Genomic DNA, 19,820 nt, shown 5'->3' with positions numbered 1-19,820 from the left:
ATCCGACCTAAAGCCGTACAGCCTCAGTGCCTGGACGTGGGCACTTTCCAAGTAAGGAGCCACTCGGCACTGTGTTACTTTTAAAGTTTTTTAAATAAACGTTATTATGCCATGGCGGCCTCTTCTTTCTTTCTTTTTTGCCACGCTTAATGACGTCTTAAGCCAAGCTGCAGCCAAGGAAAAAATAGATAATTTGCCATAGCTTGTCCTGTAGTGACAACAAAGCTCAAATTGACCTTTTTCTAGCGAATAAGGTCAACGACATCTGGTAAGGTGCCATCCTTATTAGCACAATTGTGGTGTACCTTAAGTGGTGAAGGTGGAAATCATTTCTCTATTCGTTTCAATACATATTGAAGAATATCTGAGCACTACTATGCACTTTTTATGGACTTTTTTCACTGTTATACTGTAACGGACTCATATGTTTTGGTTTACGCTTGTTCCGTTGCGATATATTTATAGGCAACCACTCACTGTTTAGGTGGTGATTAGCTACTTTTGCATAGTTGGTATTTATTATAACCGTATATTATTTATGTTATGTATTCACACAGTTAGTATAGCGCCCCCCTGCCTTGCTATTTTGTACACATCTCCAGCTAGCTGGAAATTTTGGGGAGCAGCTCTTTTGATTATTTTAATTTATTCACTTAGTCACTTTTATTTGGCACAAGATCCTTTTTCCAAATATTTCAGATGCCAATAGATGATCCGTGGTGTGCTAGAGAATATATGCATTGATCTGTGACGTCCCTGGTCTCCATCTGGCAGTTGCTGCGGGACCGGCTACTTCTAATTCCGGAAAGTGTAAGATGGGAATATTGACAATAACTTAGTAATGCATGTGTAACAGCTCATAGCCTCTGGAATGACAATGGTAAACTTGTGGAGAAAGAAAAATACCCAGTTCCAATTAAATTATAAACATAAAAAGAATTCTGTTTCACTAAACCTGAAATGAAATCAAATCAAATCAGTAGAGTCTAAACGTGACGTCTAAAAATAACTACTTTGAAAATTCCTTACCAAAATCGGTTACTAGCAACAGGAAATCAATTTGTCCAGTTGCACAAAGATATCCGGCTTAGACATTTAATTGAAATACTCTTTTTGAGAAAATTACAACAAACATGTAAACAAACAGATGGACGAACTTAACAGTCTTACCAAATTGTCGCCAGCTGGGCTTGGGGTAAACTAGATTGCATAAGAATAGTTCTAGCTTGTGGACCTAAAAAAAAAGTAATTAAAACACATTATATACAGCACAAACCCCAACATTGAGCCTAGGTTTACACTTCTGCGGGATTAAAATCCTATGAGTTCACCTGAACTTGCACAATTCCATACCCGCATGTCAGTCCGACTTTGGTAGGCGATTTCAGAGACATCTGTGTGGGTTCCTGCACAGATGCCCATTGAAATCGCACCCAAAGTCGCCAAAAATAGTAGACACTACTTTTGGGAATCAGTGCGGTGTCGCAAAGTCGGCATCACACCGATTCGGACGGTGCTATTGCCGGAAACAGCCACGATTTGGCATGCCAAATTGCATCAATGTGAACCTGGGCTGAAGCCTGGTACATAAGTTTTTTATTTTCGTTCATGCAAGCAGGCTTAAACTGTACAAAAACCACCCCTTCTAAACAAAAGCAGAACTAACAACTTTGGCAAATATTTTACCATTTAATGACCTCCAGGTCAGCCCAATGCTGACATTTCTCGACATGCATAAATCAGCATCATCTTTTTTTGCTGGAAACTTACTTAGAACCCCTAAACGTTATTTATATATATATATATATATATATATATATATATATATATATATATATATATATATATATATATATATATATATATATATATATATATATTTTTTTTTTAAGCAGAGGCCCTGAGGAATAAACCGGTTGTTGTTGTAATTTTTTATGTCTCACAATATTTGTGCAGTTTATCAAGTGCCCAATTCACAGGAAAAATACACTTTAATGAATGTTAATGCATGCAAACCCAATAGGATACCCAATTCTTTAGGAAAATATAAAAAGAAGATGTTGTTATGCGGATACCCCCCCACGCTTTAAAACTGCAAACCCTGGTGAAACGGCAACAAACTGCAGTACCTAAAAATCTCAATAGGTGACACTTTACAGGATACCAGTTTAGAGTAAAGCCAGCCATACATCATTACAATTTTCTCTTTTTCAATTTCCTTTAGATTTACCATCAACTATGTAGTGGAAGGGCCTACCTGATTGCATACAAATCTAAAGGGTTTAGGTTTGACCTCATTCTATGTAAATCTAAAGCGAAATTGCCCAAAAAAATTTGTACAATTTATGCCTTACACAGGAGGTCTGGCCTTAGAATTATTTGTCTCATTTCGACATTCGTGACGATACTTCACATGTGTGGTGCGTTGGCATTAGCGAGTGCGCATGGGGACTTCTTTTTACTTTTAACACTGTACCTAAAAAATTTGGTTTTGATTGAACTTTATCATCACATAAGCGAAACAAAATCTCTTGTCATAGCATGGGCTGTGACAGGTCCTCTTTATGAAGAGATTTGGTGTCTATTAGAAAGCATCTGATCAAAACCAGATCACCTTAATCAGATGCTTTACAGGCCGGAAACTGTAAACAAAACCCACACCGGAAGTGACAAAATCCTTGTTGCTTCTGGTGTCACAGAGTGGGAGGAACAATGGAAGTTCCTCTCACTCTGTCTACGGAATCCAATGCGATCAGTTGCATCAGTACTGGGCTCGCTGGCGGTACAGGAGAGCCCGGTAAAGGCGGCTTCCACTACCTGTAAAAGGTCATCATATATAGTCGCTCAGATCACTTTATAGGGAATCACCAGCACTAAAAAGGGATGCATTGCTGCAATGATGAGCGAGAGATCACCGCTCCCGTCCGAGGACAGGAAGCAGTTAAAGCCAAAAGAACATCCAAGATTCTTTTTAGTTTTGGGAAGTGTGGGGAAAAATTAGAAATGTTTCTCAGGTCTTTATTGTGGTCTGTGTCCCTGTTTGAGCCATTAAAGGGGTTGTAAAGGTTTGTTTGTTATTTTCTAAATAGGTTCCTTTAAGCTAGTGCATTGTTGGTTCACTTACCTTTTCCTTCCATATCCCTTCTAAATTTTTTTTTTCTTAGTTTTCTTTGTCTGAATTTCTCACTTCCTGTTCCTCCTCAGTAAGCTGTTCTGGCTGACTAACCCTCATCCAGAACGGCTCGGATGATGGGGGCAAGCTTACAGGAAGTGAGAAATTCAGACAAAGAAAAAAAAACATTTAGAAGGGAAATCAAAGGAAAAGGCAAGTGAATCAATAATGCACTAGCTTAAAGGAACCTATTTAGAAAATAAAAAAACAAACCTTTACAACCCCTTTAACCTTTACTTCAGTTCCAGGTGACAACATAGAAAGGGAAATCTCTCTACAAGTGAAATAACGTCACTGAAAACAATGGCAGCAATAAAAAACAAAAAAAAACTGATATACCTTCTAACCCTAGCAAAGTTTTTTTTTTTTTTTACTTTGCTAGGGTTAGAAGGTATATCAGTTATTTTTTTTTATTTTTTAGGTTTTGCCAGGAGTTGAGCTTTAAAGTATTGATACATTTGTTACCACGTCCTGATATTTTTCTGTTTGATATACATGCTGCTATGTACCTGTTTTTTCTATTGATTTTTGAACTAATAATAATAAAAATACAATTACAAAAAAAAGAAGTATTGATACATACTAGTAAACCTATGTTCCCACTTGTTATTAAATGAAGTTACCTGTAAGATGACCGCTCATGGTTTTGTCATGGCTGTTGAACAACTGTCTATACTTTAGTCTTGAAGACTGCGACACGGCCCATTCAGCTGCAGGAGGAGGGCTGAAATGTCAAGAGATAAATAATTGACCAGAAGAACAGATTTCTGTGATCTTACAAGACACCATATACCTTGCTTGGTGCAATATGGTAGCCTAAGAGCATCATATTGTAAAAGTAGTCAAGTGGTCTCTCAAAGACAGAACAGTCCATTAAAAAAATACTGTAGCTTACTTCAACTAATGAAGAGTAAGGCTGCATTCACACTATAACGCAGCGTATTTTGCAGCGATTTGTAAACTTTTTTTTTCTTTCACAAAACATTTTACATTGATGTCTATGCCGAACGCCTGAAAGCCGCCAGAAAAAAAGGGTCCGGGACTTGTTTTCAGGCGGCAGGCGTACGGCGTTTCGGCGTGAGATGTGAACCATCTCATAGACATCAATGTAAATTCGCCCCTCCAGCAGCACGAGCATCGCGCTTCAGGCGTATATACGCCTAGGTGTGAATGGGCTCTAAACGGTAAACAGTCCATAACTTTGGTTCAAACAAAAAACAATGTAAAGTCTCACAGGTCCACTGGTCCCACAACTGCGTTGATGGGTTTCCTGTCTGCTACTGGGATCCAAAGGAATATATATTTTTTAAAGTTTAGCAACCGTGGATCAATCCCAAGCTTAGTTCCCCCTGCTCCCTCAGGTGTCCCCAGTTCTCTTTTACACAGCCAGGTGCTCTGACTGTTTTCTCTATCATTATCAAGACTCCCCTTGTATGTGGCGCAACCCCCTTTAAGGGGTCACTAATAAAGACTTCACAATCCAGAGTACTGAAAGCCCATCCTCTCCACTCCAGCTGGACTACTCCGGAACCCCTCATAAATGTGTCAGAATTTTTTTTACTGCCAGAAACTGAGGATTTACAGAAGACTGGCTTCTCCTTTCCCGGCCAGACTGGGGGAAGAGGACTTCCTCTGCTTTGCTGAATAAGGTAGGCTGTTCGTTTTAAATGTTTCAGTTTTACAACCACTTTAAAAAGGGAATGCAACCCAGAGAGTGGGGAAATTTACCTGCCATTTAGGACCCAACCCTGACATCCCGTACACTGGCTATTGGAAATTAGACCACTTTACACACACATAGGGTTGTCATAAACTGCAAAGTAACACGTCATAGTATATGAAAATTTACACCAATGCTGTACTGCTGAGAAGTGCATTACATTAGCATCTATAACTTGGGTTTGCTTTTCAAGTTTATACTGTCTTTAGGTTTAAATGTAGAAAATATGCTTTTATGGTTTAGTTGATATTTTAGTTTTTTAATATTTCATAAAATAAACACACACACACACACACACACACACACTGTATTTGCTTTACAAGCAGACCACCACTCTGTCTCACCTGTATGTAAATTTCATCTTGAGCTACTTAGCTCTGTAAAACAGGATTTTTACAATGGGTGGTAACTAGACAGGGTAAAACGTGAAAGAGAGCCTAAAAAGTGTCACCTGCTGGCTGCATATCAATTCTGTTGTACAGGACAGCAATACCAAACAGAAGCATTTATACAGATGTATTGGAGGCTAAAGATTGCCGATTAATTTTTTTCCGTTTGCTACCCAAAGTGAAACTGCAAAAGAATAAAATCTGTCCATAAGCACTTCTTAAAGCGGAGGTTCACCCGCACATGACACTTTTTCCCCTTCGCTTCATGCTCGTTTTGTCTAGGGGAATCGGCTAGTTGTTTTAAAATATGATCCGTACTTACCGTTTACGAGATGCATCTTCTCCGCCGCTTCCGGGTATGGGCTGCGGGACTGGGTGTTGCTATTTTGATTGACAGTCTTCCGAGCGGCTTCCGACGGTCGCATCCATCGCGTCACGATTTTCCGAAAGAAGCCGAACGTCGGTGCGCAGGCGCAGTATAGAGCCGCACCGACGTTCGGCTTCTTTCGGCTACTAGTGACGCGATGGATGCGACCGTCGGAAGCCTCTCGGAAGACTGTCAATCAAGAAGGAACGCCCGCTCCCAAAGACCCATACCCGGAAGCGACGGAGAAGATGCATCTCGAAAACGGTAAGTACGGATCATATTTTAAAACAACTAGCCGATTCCCCTAGAAAAAAACGAGCAGGAATCTAAGGGGAAAAGAAAAAAAAAAAACTAATTGGGTGTACTCCCGCTTTAACTGGAAAGTTGTCTCCTATAAAAGTAGTAGTGGTCTTATGGCTGCACCATCTTTAACGTAATGCATTTTAGGGTGTGCAAGTTGTCTTCCCAAGATTCCAAGCCCAAATACACCAAAAACTTGTGCATACAGTGACAAGAAAGTACGTAAACCCCTCAGGAATATATATATATATTTGTAGTAATTTGATCCCAATCTAAGTCACAAAAACAAACACAATGTGTGGTCCACTGACACACACAGGGGGGGCCCAAGTCACCCCCTTTCCCCCGCTCCCTCCTCAGTGGATTTAACGGAGAGCCTATAACCCACAATGTCTTCATTAAATACAGCCATTAAATAGGAAGGAAGAAGTTAACCCATAAACGAACTACAACAAAAGCCAATTAGAGTCAGTTTGAATATCTGGAGTTCAAATAATGAAACAAGTGTTGCTTTAGCACTAACGGCCGGGGCTTTCAGTGTGAAAGCACTCTAGGAGTTACTTTGATAGAAGACACTCCAATATTTATATAGAATGCTTATCAGAGGCATCAGCTGATGTAAACCATGCTTCGTACGCTGTGAAGCGTGAGGAGAGGAATGCCGTTAACCGGCAAAACCGGTTTACATTATGATCAGCTGCGATTGGACACAGCTGTTCACATGATAAAAAGCAGCTGTGATTGGCTCTTCACCTTGATCTGTGATAAGCTGTGTCCGTAGAGATCAGAGATCTGTGTCGATGCCCGGAAGCGCAATCACAGGAGGACCATAGACTCCCTTCCGGCAATCTAAACCCACAATGTAGCAGTCTATCGGCTTTAGCGAGGGCGGAAAGTGGATAACACACTTTTTCTTGCCAATGCTTGCAAATTGAGAGACAGCCTGGTTTACAATAGATGTGTCCAATTTTTGGGGGAATTTGTTTGATAAATCTCCATCTCATGATGTACTGTACAGCACATGGGGCTGAAAGCTGATTGAATAGGTGAAAAAGACTGCACTGAGAGGCGAGAGGACCAGTTAGGAAATGTACTACAGATGAAACTCGAAAAATTAGAATATTGTGCAAAAGTTCATTTATTTAACTAATGCAATTTAATAAGGTGAAACTAATATGAGATAGTTCAAGGCGTGATTTGTCATAATTGTGATGGTTATTGCTTACAACTCATGAAAACCCCAAATCCACAATCTCAGAAAATTTGAATATTGTGAAAAGGTGCAATATTCTAGGCTCAAAGTGTCCCACTCTAATCAGCTAATTAAGCCATAACACCTGCAAAGGGTTCCTGAGCCTTTAAATGGTCTATCAGTCTGGTTCAGTAGGAATCACAATTATGGGAAAGACTGCTGACCTGACAGTTGTGCAGAAAACCATCATTGATACCCTCCATTAAGCAGGGAAAGCCTCAAAACGTAATTGCAAAATAAGTTGGATGTTCCCAAAGTGCTGTATCAAAGCACATTAATAGAAAGTTATGTGGAAGGGAAAAGTGTTAAAGAAAAAGGTGCACAAGCGGCAGTGATGAACGCAGCCTGTAGAGGATTGTCAGGAAAAGAAAGGCCATTTAAAAGTGTTGGGGACTTTCACAAGGAGTGGACCGAGGCTGGAGTCAGCGCATCAAGAGCCACCACACACAGACGGATCCTGGACATGGGCTTCAAATGTCGTATTCCTCTTGTCACCCCACTCCTGAATAACAAACGTCAGAAGCGTCTTACCTGGGTTAAAGAAAAACAGACCTGGTCTGTTGCTCACTGGTCCAAAGTCCTCTGTTCTGATGAGAGCAAATTTTGCATCTCATTTGGAAACCAAGGACCCAGAGTATGGAGGAAGAATGGAGAGGCACACACTGCAAAATGCTTGAAGTCCAGTGTGAAGTTTCCACAGTCTGTGTTGATTTGGGGAGCCATGTCATCTGCTGGTGTTGGACCACTGGTGTCCAGGGTCAACGCAGCCATCTATCAGGAGATTTTGGAGCACTTCATGCTTCCTTCCGCAGACGAGCTCTATGGGGATGCTGACTTCATTTTCCAGCAGGGCACCTGCCCACACTGCCAAAAGCACCAAAACCTGGTTCAATGACCGTGGGATTACTGTGCTTGATTGGCCAGTAAACTCACCTGACCTGAACCCCATAAAGAATCTAGGGGGCATTGCCAAGAGAAACATGAGACCGAACAATGCAGAAGAGCTGAAGGCCGCTATTGAAGCATCCTGGTCTTCCATAACACCTCAGCAGTGCCACAGGCTGATAGCTTCCATGCCACGCCACATTGAGTCAGTAATTGCTGAAAAAGGGGCCCAAACCAAGTACTGAGTACATATGCATGCTTATACTTTTCAGAGGTCCGATATTGTTCTATGTACAACCCTTCCATGAAAGAAAAACCTAATTTCATGTACATCAAACGTAGGGTGATAGTACGGATGCACCGGTGTTATGTACAACCCTTGTTTTATTGATTGCATGCAAGGATCTAATTTTCTGAGATTGTGGATTTGGGGTTTTCATGAGCTGTAAGCCATAATCACAATTATGACAAATCACAGCTTGAACTATCTTGCTTTTCATGTAATGAGTCCATCTAATATATTAGTTTCACCTTTTAAGTTGCATTAGTGAAATGAATGAACTTTTGCACGATAGTCTAATTTTTCAAGTATCACTTGTACTAGAGCTCTGAGCACATGTAAAAAAGCCATCTGGTCCCTGGAGTACAGCTAAGACCAACCAGTTTTGTTTGAAAAAGTCTAATAGACATGCGTTTTTTTTTTGGGCGAAAAAATGGTTAGCATGCCTGTATTTCAGTGCTCGGGTTAAAAAATGTGTTTGTGACCATGAAGGTTCTGTTGAGTTTGATGGTTCTCTCCTTGACCCCCCAAAACCTAGAAAATGCTAAACTGGCTGTTTTATGTATGTATGTCTGTGGTGAAGAAACCCCAAAATGAAAGCTCAAAATGTGTTAATTGAACATAAATTTTCAAAACTTACATAGCGACATCAAAGGACTGGGCTTTCTGAAGTTTAGTGTTGACTTGGCCTCCAGCACCCGAACGGCCAAACGACGAACTCTTTGGCAATGTGGCTACAAATATATAAAAACACAAAACGTTATAAAACATTAGTCATTGTACACACGTGCATGCCATAATATCAATAAAATCGATGAAACATGGCTGGTCACATACAGGATAATCTGACACTTTCCAAATTAGCTGTGATACAGATATTATTTAGGGAAGGGTAGAGGAATGTCCAAGCCAAAGTGACGTCAATACATTTTTCCCCTCTCAAGAATGACTTATCCTTGCTCTTTAAAAAGAGGGTGGTTATGCATTCTACCAATTGCAACAGAAATTTCAGATATAGCATTTGACCATTTCACACTTGTGTTACAAGCTTGGAGAAAAAAAAAACGCAAAGATTCTGTTATCAAGAGACTTTCTATGCAATGGGATTATTCATGGGTTACAAGACCTCAATTTAGAAACAATTCACAAAACAATAAAGGTTTCCAGTAAACATGCCAGAGGTTCACAGCTTTAGAAAATGTGTTTTTATATATAAAAGGCCTGGAATTCTTGGGGGAACGTGTCTTGGGGCTCTTTTACACGGGTGGACCGTCCAGGTCCGCCTGACAGTTTTTTAGGCGGACCTGAACGGGCGCTCCGTGCTCCTCTATGGAGCCACGGATGTCAGCGGCGACATGCCCGTTGACATCCGACCCGCTCTGATCCGCCACAGTGTGACGGAGGAAAACCCTATTTTGCATCCATCTGGCGGATCGGATGACAACGGACTCTGCGGTCGTCATCTGATCCCCCATAGGGGAGAGCGGCGCTCTGACAGGTCGGTCCCTGCACAGTGTACAGAGACAGACCTGTCATCTGCCGGCTCAGCAGGGATCGATGGAGCGATCCCCGCTGAGCAAAGCGGAGCCCGAAAAAGGTCCGCCCCGTGTGAAAGAGCCCTTAGGATCTTTGCTCACTGTCATGTGGATGTATTTTCTATGTGCTTTAAAATGCATCTCTGAGCTTTGATTTCAAAACATTTCATATAAAATGCACATAAAAACTTACAGGTTGTAAACCCCACCAACCATGTACATTTGGTTTGCAAACACGCAGGTATAGGTGGCAATAAACGTATTTGAGGGTTTGTTCACACCATACATGCATGAAAATTGATGGGAAAACCGTGCAGATTTAGAATGCAGAGACATCAGTTTCAACACAAGTTTTCATTCACGTTGACCTCATTTTTCCATGGGTGTCCGTGACATGACCTTTTTTGTGCCCTTGCAGAACGTGTGCAGAAAACCGGACGTCTCTGCACCATGGTGTGAAGGAGACCTTTCTGTCTGTAGAGACTCCTATAAAAAGGTGTCAACAATAAAAATCACTTACCATCATTTATTTTATATTTGCATTTCTACATCTAAATGTACAATATGTAAATGGTGTGCACTCAAACATTGAATAATATACTATTTGTTTAGTAACAGAGAGGAAAATGTATTTTGAGCTCGTCTTTTCCTCACCATCTCTAAACATATACTATAGTCCTATAGGTGTCGTTCCACCATTAGATATGAGGGGCTCATAAATTATCAGGCAGACTGCGTACCCATATGGATGACTATCTAAGCTCTGACCCCAATTAGCAAGACCGTGCACTACCAAAAAATTTATTTTTGTGCTCACTGAAAAACCCTTTTCTGGTTGGACATTGAGGGACACATGTAGGCTTTAAAAAATAGAACTAAAAACGAAAAACTGTTTTTTATTTAGAATAGATTGGAGAGGGAATAGAACACCTGTTAGATTATTATTGCCTTCTGTGTTCCAGTCGGCAAGAGTCACCATCTCTATTTCTCCTGATAAATTATAACCGTAAGTGAAAATGAAATTAAATAAAATCTCGAAATGTGGGTTGTCACCAGAACAGGCAAAAGCAGGGGAATTATTCCAATGGGGACACTAGATCTGGTGACTTTAGCAACAATTAAAGATTCCCTCACTTTAGAGGGATTTCCTCTCGCTTCCTGTTTGGGCTTTGGGGCAGGAAGTTATTATACAGGGTTTATATAGAGCCAACAGTTTACGCAGAACTTTACAACTTGAGGGTAGACAGTACAAATACAATACACTTTAATACAGTAGGAATCAGAGAGCCCTGCTCTTTGGAGCTTACAATATAAGAGGAAAGGTCAAGAGATACAAGAGGTAATAACTGTGGGGGATGTGCTGATGGAGAAAATAAATGTACAGTTAGGTGGGGGCCAGATAGGCTTCAGGGATCGGGGATGAGTTTTCAGGGATCGTCCGAATGTGGACAAAGAAGGAGAAAGTCTGACAGATTGGGTTTAGAGCATTCCAGGAGGATGGGAGAGGCTCCAGAGAAGTCCTGAAGGCAAGCATTGGATGAGGTGACAAGGGAGTTTGGGAGCAGGAGGTCATGGAAGGAGCAAAGAGAACAATTAGGTTGGTATTTTGAGACTAGGTTAGTGATGTAGCTGGGGGCCAGGTTGTGGATGGCTTTGCAAGTTATTGCTAGTATCTTGAATTGAATTTGGTGGTTGAGTGGCAGCCAATGGAGAGATTGTCAGAGGGGTATAGCAGACGTTGAGTGGTTTGTAAGGTGGATGAGTCTGGCAGCAGCGTTCACGATAGACTGAAGTGGGGATAGCGTATTTAGAAGTAAGCCAATGAGGAGGAAGTAAAGGGAAATCTCCCAAATAGGATGCAGCAAAAAAAAAAAAAAAGTTAAACCCTCCCTTTATCCAAAACGAAAAAAAAGTTGTGCCTTTAGTTTTAATTTAACCTTTGGGTTATACCGCTGCCTACAGGAGGAATGGTCATTGGCAAAACTGTAGGCCAGACCATGCAACCCCAGTAATACTCTCATCATGGTGCCATAAAACACCTTGTGGATGAGATTAAAGGAAAATCTCTAATGGGTCCAAACAGCCGGTTCTGAAGCACAGAGAACCAGATAGAGAGCCTCAAAGTCACTGGTGAACAAATGGAGTAGCTATATGGGAAACAAACATCTTAAGCAATGAGGGGGTCAATGGTCTATGGAACAGGAAATAATGGACAGAAAATGAAACACTGATGGTGCTGAGAGGCACACAGATCAAAACCCAGCTGCAGGAAGGAGAGGATTTGTCCCATTGAAAAACTAAAGTGGTAGAGGCACACACCAAGTAAAGAATGCCTTCCATGTCCAATGACAGACATTGAAGGAAATAGACTTCCCAGCTTTGAGCATCATAGGAGCCACAACTCAGGCGGCGCTGTAGGCGGCGCTGTCCCTCAGAACGTGGCCTTTAAAAGCCATGCCATTAACACCAGTGACCGAGAAGCTGTATGGTACATCAGATCACGGGACAGAAGATCCTGATGAACTGGCGTTGCCCATGGGGTGTATGAAAGGGCCTTATCACTTTGTCATACCATATGGGCCATGGCAAGTAAGGATCGATGAGAATAAAACAGAAAGTTCCATCTGGATCCTGCAAAGCAGATGTGGAAGAGATTTTAGGAAAAACGGTGTGTACTAAAATCCACTGCGTTTGCCAGAGAATCATTGCACCTGGAAACAAACCTGTGCAGTTTGTTAAAGCTGGAGGCAAGAAAGTCAACATCTGGCATCTCTCACCTGGAACACCTCCAGCTGTAGGTATCACTCCTTTGGGTGTAACACTGAGGGAGCGTGCCTGCCAAATGTCTACAGCAGGCATATGCAATTAGCGGACCTCCAGCTGTTCCAGAACTACAAGTCCCATGAGGCATATCAATACTCTTGACAGCCACAAGCATGACACCCAGAGGCAGAGGCATGATGGGAATTGTAGTTTTGCAACAGCTGGAGGTCCGCTAATTGCTTATCCCTGGTCTACAGCAAGGATGTACAAGGACTGGAAGTCTGGCATATGAAGTTCCCCATATTGCTGCGGCGAGACTTCTGGCCCAACTAAATCTGGCCCAAAGCTACAAAAGGCAGCCAAATCGCCCGGAGCTCCAGGGTGTTAATTTGGATTCAAGACTCTTCCAACACCCAAGTCCCCTGCACCAACATAATGGCCAGGCTTCCGACCCCAGCCAACATGATGGCATCTGTCATTAAGATCTTTAAAAAAGAAAAAAAAAACTTGGGAGAAAAGGACTTCCAACTCCATAGCTGAATTACTGAGCTACCAAACCAGGGACAACCTGGTCTTCGGCAAGAACAAAAATAAACAATCTGTGTAGGAGGTCAGACACACAACGAGAGAATGTTGCATTGCAGATGTCTACAATTAAACTGGGGAAGTGGGTTACCTCGAAGGAGCCTACTACCACACCTAGGACTCTCTTGTAAAAAAGAAATACTGTATATACTTGAGTAGAAGCCGACCCGAGTATAAGCCGAGGTACCCAATTTTACCCCAAAAAACTTATTGACTCGAGTATAAGCCTGGGGTGAGAATTCAGCAGCTACTGTAAGCGAAAAAGCGGGTCAACAATGCTCATTTGCAGGCCTCACTGTGCCCATTGCCACCTCACTGTGCCCGAGTCAGTGTACCTGAAATTCTTGACAGGCTGTGGGCGTCCATTCATTGTTTAAAAGTCGCGATCTCCTCCTGGTCCCGTTCCGCGATAGGCATTTCCCAGCAGCCTATCACGGATGTCTTCTCATCCTCGGACAAGAGAACATCAGCGATAGGCGAAATACTGAACACGGTGTCTGCTGGGAAACGCCTATCACGGAAGGGACCAGGGGGGAAGCCGCAACTTTTAAACAATGGACGCTCGCAGCCCTTCAGGTACACGGACTCGAGTATAAGCCAAATGGTGTATTTTCATCTTTAATAAAAGGGCTGAAAACTCAGCTTATACTAGAGTATATACAGTATTTTCTCTGCTTCTGGACTGGAGAGTACAAATGTGAGACTGGAGGGTTTGAAGCTTCACTTGTGGAAGGAACACTCTGGCCTGAGATGTATCCAGGACTAGACACACAACGCACAGAAAACACCCGCAGTAGGGGGAATCCGATGGACAGTCGGGGGTGATCTTCTTTCCCGCTGTGGCTTTCAGCGGCTTCATAGAGAGCCATACAGAAGGTTGCTCCTTGTAAAGTTATCCCCCACCCAGTCGCACTGATCACTCCTGGCTGTCCATCAGATTTCCCCTGATGTTGTACATCCCTTGTGATAGCAATAAAGTTAATACAAAGAAAAAAATTGACAAAAAAAAAAGTCGTATAACAATAATAAAAGTTTAAAGCGCCCCCATCCAATTGCATACGTTACTCCCGGACACATATGCAAACAGTGGTCAAACCACACATGTGAGGTATTTTCGCAAATGTCAGAGTGAGAGCAATACTTCTAGCACCAGACCTCCTGTACAATTCTAAACTGGTAACCTGTAAAAAGGCATTTAAAGCCTTTCATATGGAGAATTTTAAGCACTGTAGTTTTTTGCCATTCTACAGGCAGACGTTTTAAAACGTGACATGTTGGGTAACTATTTACCGTATTTATATGCGTATACCACGCACTTTTTTGCCCTGAAAATCAGGGCAAAATCGTGGGTGCGCGGTATACGCCGATACCCGCGCCGACATATACCGAGCGCAGTACACTCAGGTATAGTCGGCCAGTCTGGGCTCTTCCGCGCTCACGTCCTGGACGTACAGGACGTGAGCGAGAGTGTTGCCGAGCCTGCCCGACAATACACGAGTGTACTGCTCTCTGTATATGTCGGCGCAGTATTCAAACTCGGCACGGGAAACGAGCGGGGAGGACGCCGCAGAAGGACGCCGGACCCGACGAAGAGGACACCCGAAGCCCGCAGACGGACCCCGGACCCGACGAAGAGGACACCCGAAGCCCGCAGACGGACCCCGGACCCGACGAAGAGGACACCCGAAGCCGCAGAAGGACGACGGACCCGACGAGGCCGCCGATGGACGCCGCGCAAGACACCAAAACTGTAAGTACAAAAAAAAAAAAATTTCCACAGGATTCGGGGCCACTTTAGGGGTGCGCGGTATACGCGGGAGCGCGTTATACCGCGATAAATACGGTACTATCTATTTAGTGCAACATCATCTTTTTTATTTTACAAAAAAATAAAAATATAGGTATTCCATTGTGTTTTGCGTGCAATAAAATTTATTGAAACACTGCTGCGCAAAATACTGTGACACATAAAAAAAATAGGGCCTCTGCTATATATCCCAAGTAATTTTATAGCACAAAAAAAAAAAAAATTCCATGTAGCAGCGAAGTGTCAGATGGCGAGTGGTTAAATTCTTGTTGATTGGTTGCCAATTTAGGGCGCAAATAACATTAGAAGAAAATATTGCAACTCCGCTTAAAAATAATAGCTTGAAGGAGAGATTACTGTGTTCTACAGAATGTGATTATATGATTAGATCTCTATTTGAGTTATGAGTCACATTTACTATGTATCTGGAAGTTTGCACAGATGAATAATGCGTTTAACCCAATGTAGAAAGATACATATCATCCAGAAAGGTTGTTCCCCAATGGCTGATAATGTAAATCCAGAACTCCAGGTCGTGGTTGATTACATTGTAACAATTTGTGGCAGCAATGCTGCTTGCAATTCCCTGATTAAAGGAATCAGACTTCCTTAGTTTGATAGAAGAATCAAAATACTTAAAGATACATTTCTCAGCATTTTATGGGAGGGAGTTCTTCTTTAAGCAACTGCTTTCATATGAAAATCTCTTTCCCTTTTTTTAAATACACATTGTACTATTTTTCATCAACTTGGATACTAGTGGTGTACTCATTCCCCACCACTTTGAGCACCAGACAGCAAATTCACACAGTCAGGATACAGTGAAGGGTAGGGGATCCACCAGCAAGAACAGAGCTCTTGAAAGGGCTTCCCACCCCTTATCCATTGGGCATTTAAACACGTCCGTGTCCTCTACAGCAGTGGTTCTGAACCTCAGTCCTCAACCACCTCCTCTCCCCCCCCCCCCCCCGCCAATGGGCCATGTTTTGGGAGCTTCCCTTAGGGCCAGTTCACACCAAACGCAGTTCCGTTTAGCTCTGCGTGCTTTGTTTCTGCACAAAATGCATGCACAGTGTTTTCCATGTATTCCAATGGCTCTAGTTGGCTTTAGTTTACACCATGCAATCCGTTTCTGGCCAGTTTCTGCACTGGAAACTGACTGCACGGTGTGAACTAGAGCCATTGGAATACATGGAAAACACTGTGCATGCCTTTTTAGTGCAGAAAAAAATAAAAGCACACGAAACTGTACGAAACTGCGTCTGGTGTGAACTGGCCCTTAGATAAAATAGCTCTCATCAATACTTTGTCATTTATAATGATTTAAAAGCAGCTGTGCAAAGTAAAGGAAAACCTCGAAACATGGCCCGTTGGGGGTAATGAGGGCAGAGGTTGAGAACCACTGCTCTACAGGGATGGTACTGTAGGTGCCTTGTAAATGAGGAACACAGTCTGCCAGTGGCCACTTCGGCACAAAATCCTTACAAAAATGGATAGAAGGTTTATAAGCTCTTGAGAGGAGCAAAAAACTACCATGGTTACCAAAGTCCATACAGAAATAGTTTAAAAGTTGCCCAAAAAAAGTCTTTCCTCCCTTAGGAGTTTTAAATGATTCAGGACTTGAAATACAACTAGGCTTGTCCTCCAGTTTCAAAGTGGTGTACAGTGTGTCAATCAAGAGCCAAAACAGCCCACTTAAAGCGGGGGTTCACCCTATAAAAATTTTCTAACACTACATCCAGCCCAGTTCTGCAAATAAAATTACACGGACCTTTTTTTTTCTTTTCGCCGTAGATAGCGTTTATCGTTCGAATTCACTGCGGTATCCGGATAGGGAGTGGGCGTTCCTATTGAGATGCCAATTGATTGACATGCTAAACGACGGCGCACACAGCGCGTCACGACTTCCCGAAAGAAGCTCTGGTCGGCTCGGCTCTCTTCGGCGCCTGCGCACCGGCGCTGAATAGAGCACAGCTGACCCGAGCTTCTTTCGGGAAGTCGTGACGTGCTGTGTGCGCCGTCATTTAGCATGTCAATAAGAACGCCCACTCCCGCGGGATTCCCTATCCGGAAGTCGCGGTGAATTCGAACGATAAACGCTATCTACGGCAAAAAAAAAAAAGGTCAGTGTAATTTTATTTGCAGAACTGGGCTGGATGTAGTGTTAGAAATTTTTTATAGGGTGAACCCCCGCTTTAAGCATGCCAGTAACCGCAATAACCTGCGACTCCCCAGGGGCAAGCTCATCAGTGCAGGACTTAAAGCAGTATTAAACCCAAAACCAAAAAGTGTAATATATTTTCTTTGGCTTTTTACCCCTCTGTTTTCACCTGGAGATCTGGCCAGTCACCTCTTTGGCCAGCAATGTCCCCTTTTGTGATAAAAGTCTTGCATGAATAAATAAAATCTGATCATTTTAGTGTTAGGTGGTTTGTCTCATCCACGTAAACCGATACATACTCTGAAGAGACTTGCTGCCTGGATCACCAGATGAAAAAAGAAGAAAGCCTAAAAAAAGTAAACTAATGCAGCCATGACATCTAAGAATTAGTAAGCTGCAACATAATAAAGATTTGATTTTGGGTTAAATACCGCTTGAAGTGACTCAGAATCAGGCAGACAGACTCTACAGCTGGTGGCTCAGAAGCCACTAGAGCAGTGGGCGAATCAAACACAGAATCTGCTGGAGAACTCCTGTGGACTCTGATCAGTCAGCCAATAACTGGTTGATCTGTACTGAAGTGTTGCATGCAGTGTTAAAAACCTCAGCTGAGTGGACACCTTACAAAGCTAAAAGAGGACTCAGAGTACGGGTGAGATTCTAAGGGCAGATAGCAACATGACTCAAGGCTGCAGAAGGTGGCATTGTCAGTAGGTGCATGCTGCAAGCTGCCACAGAACAGATAGAAGAAAGTAAGCTGGGAGCACCTGTTAAAGCGGGACTGCCCACTGCATGTCTAGAATTAGCAATGCAATGCATGGGGTAAGGCAACATATAGGCTCAGGGTAAGGGGCAAAAGCGTCAAGTACTCATGAAACCCTGATAGCTGGTAGCAGGTGGGGGTTGGATGGCCAGAAGTAACCAAAGTTACTGTAGGCTGATAGCAGGAATAGGTCTTTACAATTAGGAGTGCTACTCCACCTAGCGGATGAGGTCAGCACTTTTTCCCAAAGCATGAAGCCCTTCCATGGAGAAACTGGCGGGAAATGGAAAAATAATGGTGCTCAATGTTCTGTGCAAATTAGGCATTTTCTGGTGCTCCAACAGACCCTACTAATTACATTTTCAGAGAAAGGTCAAGTGCTGAGGCAATGCCAGAACCTCTGGACCTGGAAAGTGTTCTGCACCTAGTTTTTATGTGAATGGTCTCTAGAAAGCTCCTCATGCAAAATTAAGTACAAAACCGTCACATCCCTACTATCCCTGCAACAGCAGGTCCAGATGCAGCTCTCCAAAAGCAAGGCTGAAGGATACCGCTTTGGATGGCTGCATCAGAGAGAAAACTACAGAAGTGGTGTAGAGAGCCTTCATTGACGAAAAAAAAAAAAAAAAAAAAGAAGAATAGATCTGTCCCAGCAGGACACATGCAAAAATTAGACATGCTAATAGTATGAGTACGTTTTTAGGGGCTGGCCTACAGGTTTGTCAGTTTTCAATTCTTAAAGCAGTAGTATAACCCAATGTGCCCCTCATTGGGCGAGAAAAAAATTAATTCACTAAGTGAATCGATGACCAGACTATGGACACTCAAGTTTTTACTGATTCTGTAATGGAAAGTTGAAAAAAAAAAATGACTTAAGGTCCGCATTAATCAGTACATGTGCTTAAAATTGAGCCTCACTGACCTCTATGGCTGCAAGCACTGCAGAAAAATTCATTCTCAAAATTCCACAGCAAAAGCACTAAAGTCATTTAAGTTTCTGAGCAGCTCATCTCCACTCTATATTCCCTTTCCAGAGAACCTATTCTGTGTCCTAGACAATAGACTAAGTCAGGATGTGTCCCTGCTGGAAGGCAAAGCAGGATGAGCCGAGCTGCTAAGTTATTGCTGAGAAAGGGGAGCAGAGCTGCCGAGAGACAATAAATCCAGTGTTTCTGCTGTAAATGGAGTAATATATTGCACCACAGTGCCTGCAGTTGAGGGGCAACAAGCATAGGCTTGTTTTAAAGATCATTTGCTGTGGTTAAGAATATGTAAATACTTAAATGTCCAAAGCCCAGCAATAGGTCCACTCTAGGGACAATAAAAGCACTGTACAATCCAAAAGAGGCCTCAAATTGTTCAAATTGAGCTTAAAAAAAAAAAAAAAAAATGGAAAGATGCAAATCAGGATTAGTTTTAAGCAGCATACCGGAGTGAGCAAAAGCGGGTAGTTGCTGGATTACAGCAGGGGCTCCGTTAGCCAGAGGCGGAACTGCAGTACCAGGAACAGAAGACACTAGAGGAGGAGACATCCCTACTACAGGGATAGGAGGCATTGGCACAGGGGCTACAGCTGCAAGAGGAGGCATGGCAGCGATTCCACCTATACCTGCAAAACACAAAACAGAGTACCCTTAGACATACCGTTTCAGCATTTGCACAATAACCAGTCTTTTGTCCCAGTGCTGTATCAATCACACACATACACCCCTGGAGAACGTGAAAGCCATATTAAGCAGGACATCTCAAGAACTGCTCAAACCAGAGGCAGATAGAAAGTGAATAGGTCAAATTGTCCACATCAGAACATTCCAACCTTTATTGAAAATCTGCTGGATGGC

General features: G+C 42.6%; 1 protein-coding gene across 3 annotated transcripts in view; it reads right to left on the bottom strand.

Annotated features, from left to right (window-relative positions):
* ITSN1 (intersectin 1) overlaps positions 1–19,820 on the bottom strand; it is a 266,243-nt gene that overhangs the window by 155,147 nt on the left and 91,276 nt on the right. For all 3 annotated transcript variants that reach the window (XM_040338914.1, XM_040338913.1, XM_040338912.1), the window contains 4 exons: positions 19,409–19,588; positions 9,006–9,099; positions 3,796–3,896; positions 1,171–1,234 (listed from right to left, as the gene is read on the bottom strand). In XM_040338914.1, coding sequence (XP_040194848.1) covers positions 1,171–1,234; positions 3,796–3,896; positions 9,006–9,099; positions 19,409–19,588 — 439 coding nt within the window. The remainder of the gene's footprint in view (positions 1–1,170; positions 1,235–3,795; positions 3,897–9,005; positions 9,100–19,408; positions 19,589–19,820) is intronic.

This window comes from Rana temporaria, chromosome 2 (assembly GCF_905171775.1).
Source record: "Rana temporaria chromosome 2, aRanTem1.1, whole genome shotgun sequence".
NCBI lineage: Eukaryota > Metazoa > Chordata > Amphibia > Anura > Ranidae > Rana > Rana temporaria.
Note: the sequence above shows the minus strand (reverse complement) of the source record. Positions and strands in the feature narration are given on the sequence as shown.